Raw genomic sequence first — 7,522 nt, 5'->3', positions numbered from 1 at the left:
TGGAAGAGGCAGAACCTCAAAACTTGGTCTGGAGGATATGCCCTTGAGTTAGGAGAGAGCCAGCAGGGAAGTGCAGCCCTGGACCAGCGCTGTGGAAGTGGACAGGAACTGTCTGTATCGTCTCTGCTAGGCTTCCGAAAGGACCTAAAACTCCATACTCTTGGTGCTGGAGAGACGGCTCAGCCGTTAAGAGCACACACTGCTCTTGCAGCCGATTGGGGCTTGCTTCCCAGTCCCCACCCAGGCCTTTCACAACCCAACTTGTAACTCCAGTCCAGGGGCTCCCACACTTCTGGCTTCTGTGGGCATACATAGACACATGCCTATACATAATCAAAAATAAATACTTTTAACTTAAAAAAGATTTTATCTAGAAAACAAAAAGGGCCTTACATAAGGCCCACTTCTGGTTGACATTCCACCAGACCTCCCGGACACATGCCTGGCCTGGGTGGCAGCGTTTCCCCTGGCATTCTGTTTCCAGAACAGTGCCCACCCCACCCCCCACCCCCACACAGGGCAGCAACTGGGGGGTGTCTTTTGTTTGGACATCTGAATGAAAGAATAAAACCAGTAAATTGCACTTTATTAAGATTTTTTATAAATACTTTTGGCCTTGAGAGATGGCTGCCGCAGTTAAACGCACTTCCTGCTCAGTCCTGGGACTGGAGCTCGGATGGCAGCAGCCACTTCGGGTTGCTCACAGATGCCTGTCATTCCAGTTCCAAGGCATCCAATGCCATCGACTGACGTCCTTGAACATACATGTTCGTATATACACCCATACAAACACCACACACACACACACACACACACACACACACACACACACACAATTAGTAAAAATAAAAATAAAAGGACTCTGTTAAGAAAAAGAAAAGTGCACAAACAGAGGAATTTTGTAAAGCACACATTTCATAAAAGACTTGTACCCAAAATATAAGGACACTTGAGGTGCAACGATAAGAAAATGGATGGTCCAGCCAGCTTTAAGAAACAGAGCAACAACAAACATAGGGGCTCCATAGTGAGGCCAGTCTCATAGATTAATAATAGAACTGGGCCGGGTGCGCACACCTTTAATCCCAGAGGCAGGAATATCTGGATGATGGCTTCCCAGGGTTAGGAAACCCTTCCCTCCTGACTTCACACTGTGTCATCCTCCTGCCTGAGGTGCATGACGGGATAGACCTGGCAGATGGCCTCTTCAGGAGCCGCTGGCTGCCTCTGTCTGCCTGGTGTGGTCACGTCCTTCTGCCCTGCTCCCTGGGGCCTTCATCCCACTCTGCTGCTCTCTCCTGGCCCAAGGCAGCCTGGCACCTCTGAACTTTCCCTGGCCTCTGAAGAAAGATTAAACTGGGAAGCATCGCATGAAAGGGCCCTTTCAGAGCCAGTGGCTTACTCCCTCAGATTCACTGCTGCTTCCAAACTGCCCTTGACCTGCTGTGAAGGTGGTACCTGCGGAAGGAACCCCCACCCCCTTCCCTTTCCTGAGCTTATTCAGGCCACCCTTGAGGCTCCGAGATGTGGCAGCAGGTCTCCCAAGAAGGATATGCAGAGTCTGCCACCTTGTGGCTATCTCCGGTCCTGCAGCACCCTATGTCAAACCCAGCACAGAGGAGCTTCGTTCTCCCTCCCTGGGGAATGAGCATGGTGGTGCGAGTAGGATTTAGAAATGACGCCTTCTGGCTTCCCTTACTGTTTGTTTATCCTGAGCCTGTGGAGACAGCCCCATGGGAAGGGGTGGGAGAGCAAAGGGTTGGCAACTAGCCAAACTTATACTCGGGAAAGCAAGCCCTGGGCCTAAGCAAGAGGTTGGGTAGATGACAGCACACTTACTACACCATCCCACCTGTCCATCTTGCTGGCCCGCCTCCCAGCCTGAAAGCCTCCAGCTGTAAAATGAAGGTTTTGATCACATGACTTCTTAAGTCCCTTTTGCCTCTGTCACTGCTCTTCGCAGGACCGTCCCAAAGTGTGGAAGAGACTCCAAAGTCCATATAGGAGATCGTATTGCAGTGAGGCCTAGAGAGACAGGAGACATAATGATAGCTTCCTTGTCCCTTCTCTAGAGGAATGCAGGGTGCTGCAGCCAAGAGCGCTGGGCTAAGAACACACACATCACGCGGTAATGCTAAATGGGCCTAACACACCTGGTGAGCTGCCAGTTGTCATCATCCCTTGATGGGCATGCAGTGGTCATCAGAGACCATCCAGGGACAGCAGTGTGGTCAGGGAAAGCCGGCAGAAGCCGGTCAGTGGAAAAGGAGGCTGGTAGTAAAAGTAGAAGCCTCGGAGACATGTGAGCTTCAAGCTCTGCTGTTTACCCCCAATCTCTAGCACACCTGTAAGATAGGGGTGATGGCGTCCTTCTCTGACACTGAAGGGCTTATGTTTGAATTTTCCATGCTGTGACAAAATGCTCAAGGCAAGCAACTTGATGGAAGAAAGGTTTATTTTGACCCAGGTTTCCAGAGGTTTCGGTCTAAGGTCAGCTTTGGACCGAGGTGAGGCCGCAGATCTTAGGGAACAAGATACTGGGCAGAGCTTATGGGGACACTGGGAAGCTGACACAGACAGAGGACAGGCCTGGAAGCCGAAGCCACCTCCCACCGGTGACCTACTTCCTCCAGCCGGCCCTACCTTCCGATGTCCAATGTATTAATAATGTCGTCAGATCACAGATCTGTCAGAGGATTGGTCCGTAGATGTGGACAGGGACCTCAGGATCCAGTCTCATTCCCAAAGCTGGAAGCCAAGCCATTAACACCTCTGCCAGGGACATTTCCTGACCAGATCACAGCAGGGGCCAACAACAGAAAAAGGACCTCACCCCAGAATCAGAAATGGCCTGCCAGCAGAGAGGCGAGGACTCCAGCACAGTTCACACTAAGGCCTTTCTTCCTTCTAGTTGTCTAGGAGGGCTCTCAGCAGAAACGGGGAGGACATGTCCTAGGTCCCTTGTGCAACCCTAGTGGGTCTGTAATCACCTATCAGGTTATAGTTTCACCCAAGGGGTCTCTGGAGCCGCCCTGTAGTCTCACGTCTCAGAAGGGAACGGGAGGAGGAGTGAGTGCCTCCCCAGCAATCTTTTGAGAGGTGACTTGAGAGCCACCAGAAGTCTATATGGCTTCTGCTGAGACGGTAGGTGCTGAGCTGGCACCTACATTTGACATGGCTCTTCTTGGGAAAGCCCATCCCTCTTGGGTGCCCATCCGGCTGCATTTCCTTTAGCAGATCTATTACACTTCAGCTCTGCCTCATACATTGCCCTGGCCTGAAATTCTTTCCCGAGTCCATGCCTCAAAGGTCTAATGCAGGCCCAGACTGCTGAGGGTGACAGTGTGGAGCTGTGTTTCTGGTCCTTCACTGTTGTCAGAGGGTATGACGTCTACAGAGCACTGGCAGACGGCTGACTTGTAGATACTGTCCACAAACGACAGCTGTGATCATGGCAGTCATTGCTGCTGTCCATCTTCCTTCAGCCAATGTTTGCTCCAACAATGGAAATCACCGTGTAGCCTTCCAAGATGGCGGTGTGTGTGTGTGTGTGTGTGAAGAATAACAATGGAAATCACCCTGTAGCCTTCCAAGGTGGTGGTGGTAGTGGTGCTGGTGGTGGTGCTGGTGATGCTGGTGGTAGTGTGTGTGTGTGTGTGTGTGTGTGTGTGTGTGTGTGTGTATGTGCAGAATAACAACGGAAATCACCATGTAGCCTTCCAAGATAGAAGGGGATGGGGGTGAGCAGATTAACAATAAAAATACCATGTAGCCTTCCAAGATGGGGGGGTGGGAAGCAGGGGAGGCAGATTGCCAGTTCAATCTTCTCTGGTTGCTGTTAAAAAATGTCAGAGTCTGAGTGGCTCATTGGTTGGCAGGTTGGTTGGTGGTTGGTTTTCCTGGTATTGAGACACACCCAGGATCTTATGTATGCCGGGTGAGCCTTCATCCCCTGTGCTGAGTTCCACACTCTTTTATCTTTCTGTGTTTGTCACAGTTCTCAAGGCCGGGAAGCTAAAGATGGAGTTAGCAGTCTGGATATCTGGTAAGGATCCTGCCCTCCCCCACGCCCAGTAGCAGGGTCAGGAACTCGTGTTTCTTTTGTAAAATTGCTAATCCCCATCTTGAGGACTTTGCCTCATGACGTCTTCGCCTCCCAAGGACTCTGTTTCCACCACTTTAGGGGCTGGGTTCAGCCTATGGTTTCTATAGCACAGAGATGTACAGCTTGCTGCGGGCTCCCTTCTTGCAGAGTCCAGACAGCGTGCTCTAGTCTGTCTTCCTCTAGCAAGGGCACCAGGCCCATTCTGAGGGCTCCACCCACAAGATGTCATCTGTCTGGTCTCCTCCCCAAGGCCCACCTCCAAATGCCATCACTCTGGGAACTAGGGCTTTAGCATGGGAATCTGGAGAGGACATGCGTGCCCTGAGACTCTCCTCCTCACTTCCTCCTGACTTCTGGCTTCTGTTGGTTTATTTTAGCTACGACAGGGATGCCAGAAGAATCCTCCCCTCCCCATGCCCCAGTCAGCACAGCCAAGAGCCCAGTAGCTCCAGGACCCAGCTGCAAGACAGGTATGCCCTCCTCTCCTAATACTGTGACAGCCGCTACAGTGGACAGCGTGAGCCCTAAAGTCTGCATCCCCAACAACCTGAGGGGGCTAGAGGGTCCAATTGCTGTAGACAGAAGCTGGGACTGACTCCCGCAAATCTTCTCTTGTGTGCTGACTCTCTAAACTGGAGGAATTTTCCCCAAAGCTCTGAGGCCCTCCTTCTTCTGATGTGTGTATAAGATGCTTCAGGGGTGGTGACACTATTTAGTTCCAGCGCTTGGGGGACAGAGGCAGATGATCTCTGTGAGTTTAAGGTCAGTCTATGTAGTACGAATTTGTTTAAAATTAATTAATTATTATTAAATAAGGCCAATTAGGCGGTTCTGCTAGAGCTGACTAGCCTCCCTAGGAGGTTGTGGTCCTGCCTAGGGTAACATGTCGCCTTTGCCCTTCCTATTTTCTCATCCCAGACTTACTCAAACTAGCTTCTCCTTTCACACCCAACATAGATTTGACATCCTGATGATGTCTCCCTGTACCCAGGAACTGATGACAAGGTATAGCTCTTTGCCCCAGAGGCAGAAACTACTATTCTTTCAGATCACAACCATATTTAGCCAAAGTGCCACTGTTAATAAACTACATTTCCCAGCATCCTCTGCAGCCACACAGCCAATGAAATTTGTAAACAGAGAGTTGCATGAAATTTCCAGAAATTCTCTTGCTAAAGGGAAGGCTACTGGCCCTTCCCCTCCTGCTCCAGTCTCATGCCTGGCACTATTGGGCTGTTGGAGAGTAGGTGTGGGCAGCTGCAGTGGGAAGCGACAGCTGGAGCCAAGGCCCCAAGACTGGAAGGAATTGGTTTATTGGAGTAGCAGAAAGCAAGCAGGGAAGAGAACCAGAGTCAGAGCACAGGGAAGCCAGGAAGTCTTGGGGCAGGGCGTGAATTCTGTTCTGGGAGAGAGAGGAAGGGGGATTTAGTAGCACAGTGAAAGAACTGATGTGGCCTTCACACAGAGGAAGTGGAAAGCTGGGAGGTCAGATAGAAACCAACGACCAAAGCAGAAAGGAAGGCCAGCTCAGTGGGTCAAGGCGCATGTTCCACAAGTGTGATGGCCTGAGCTCGTCCCAGAGCCCACGGTAGGAGAAAACATTTGCCACAAGTTATGCTCTGATGACGTGTGTGTGTGTGTGACACACACGTGTACACACATGTGTACACACACAGACACAGAAAAACAGACACACACACAGAAACAGACAGAAACCCACATAGAGACAGACACACAGAGACAGACACATACGCACGCACACACACTGAGACACACAAATATACACATAGAGACCGACAGACACACACATACACACACGTTTTAATCTTTAAAAAGCAAAATTAAGTAAGATAGGAAAACACTTTGGAAAAGCAACATCCAGGAATACTGTGCAGTGACTTTTAAAATTGTGACTTGTGTTTATCCTTAGCATCTCCGAAAGGCCGATGTCATCCATCCCTCTCACTGGAGACAGCCAGACAGATTCTGACATCCTGGCATTCATCAAGGCCAGGCAGAACGTTCTGCAGAAGAAATGTAAGAACATCCCCTGGAAACCCGCCAAGGCCTGGCTATCCCTACTCTTCTATCCCACACAGGGAGTGAGCAGGAAGCTGCAAAGGAAAGAGGCAGCCACAGCAGTAGTCTGGGTCACCTCGTGTGAGCTGAGCCCTGCTTCTCTAAGTCCCGGGGGCAGATGTGTGGGCCGGTGGCTTGGGGGCTCCTGCTGCTCCTGGGCAGGCTCTGTCTCCCTATTCCACACCTTGGTTGTTCCCTGTCCCCTGAAGACATCTCTCGCTCCCTGTCCAGCCTTCTCTAAACAGGAAGGAGCTGAGGGTGGTTTGGTATTCATTGAATCCCTGGCTAGAGTCTTCACTCTCCTTGAAGCATAGTTCTTGCCAAGGAGTTGTGAATGTAAACAGCACTTGAAGGCCCAGGACTGGGGACACTGTGTCAGCCATGAAGGAAATACCTGTCCCACCGCAGGAAGAGCAGAAGGCCCCTCCTGACTTTCCTCACTGGCCTGCTCACTTGGCAGCTAGCCATGCTGTGAACAAGCCTTTGCCAGTCCCAGACAGCCACAGGAACAAGGCCAGACCCCTACCCTATACTTCCATTTCGTCCTTGCCTCATCCCAGCAGTCCAAAGACTTCGCAGTGTCACGGCTTGTCAAAGGCTGCCCCCCAATGGCATGCCTGTCTGTCTGTGCTCCATCGCTGGAATGAACTGTGAAGCCTGGGTAGCTTAGTATAGGAGAGTGGTTCGTTTTAACCCAGTTCTGGGGGTTCGGGGACACACAAAATAGTTGCAGCAGCTCTCCTCTTCTCAGAACCCCGTGGCGGATGGGAGTAAGAGGGGAGACAGGAGCCCAGAGAGGGATTCAGGGCTCAGGCTTCTGCAGCGACCCGAGGACCGCCCAATAGACCTCACCTCCTAAAGGTCTCACCTGCTAGCCTCACCAAGAACTAAGCCTTGTCACAAACGCAAACCACAGACAGCATAAATGGAGGAAGTCTTGGGTCACATGGCGGACCCTTGCCTGGGTGGATGCCATGCTCCTGCAGCTTGCACGCGGATGGGCACCGGAGCTGAAGGAAGCTGCCATCCTCACATCAGACAGCCAGGCTGTCACTGGAGGCCCACTGTGTGAGCGCCAGGACAGCAGCATGGGCCCACCACGCAGCACAGGTGGCTAAGTGCCATCTCATTGTGGCCAGGCACGTGTGGGGAGGGCAGGAGGAAGCCAGCGAATCAGAGATACAGGCAGCTCCCCTGGGAGGGCAGCTGTGCAGAGGAGGGGCTGGGAACAACTGAAGAAAAGCAGGAGGCCAGGAGGCTGTGTCGCTCTGTGGAAACTGACGATGAGGTTGTCTGTGGACAGAAATACTGCTAGGCTAGGATGATGTGCACTTGATG

At 51.6% G+C, this 7,522-nt stretch overlaps 1 protein-coding gene across 1 annotated transcript in view; it reads left to right on the top strand.

Annotated features, from left to right (window-relative positions):
* Nucleotides 1-7,522, top strand: part of Kif6 (kinesin family member 6) — a 320,310-nt gene that overhangs the window by 305,469 nt on the left and 7,319 nt on the right. Inside the window, exons 20-22 of the mRNA XM_026785828.1 lie at nt 3,998-4,045; nt 4,483-4,575; nt 6,036-6,142. Coding sequence (XP_026641629.1) covers nt 3,998-4,045; nt 4,483-4,575; nt 6,036-6,142 — 248 coding nt within the window. The remainder of the gene's footprint in view (nt 1-3,997; nt 4,046-4,482; nt 4,576-6,035; nt 6,143-7,522) is intronic.

This window comes from Microtus ochrogaster, linkage group LG2 (genome assembly GCF_000317375.1).
Source record: "Microtus ochrogaster isolate Prairie Vole_2 linkage group LG2, MicOch1.0, whole genome shotgun sequence".
In the NCBI taxonomy this organism is placed as follows: Eukaryota; Metazoa; Chordata; class Mammalia; order Rodentia; family Cricetidae; genus Microtus; species Microtus ochrogaster.
Note: the sequence above shows the minus strand (reverse complement) of the source record. Positions and strands in the feature narration are given on the sequence as shown.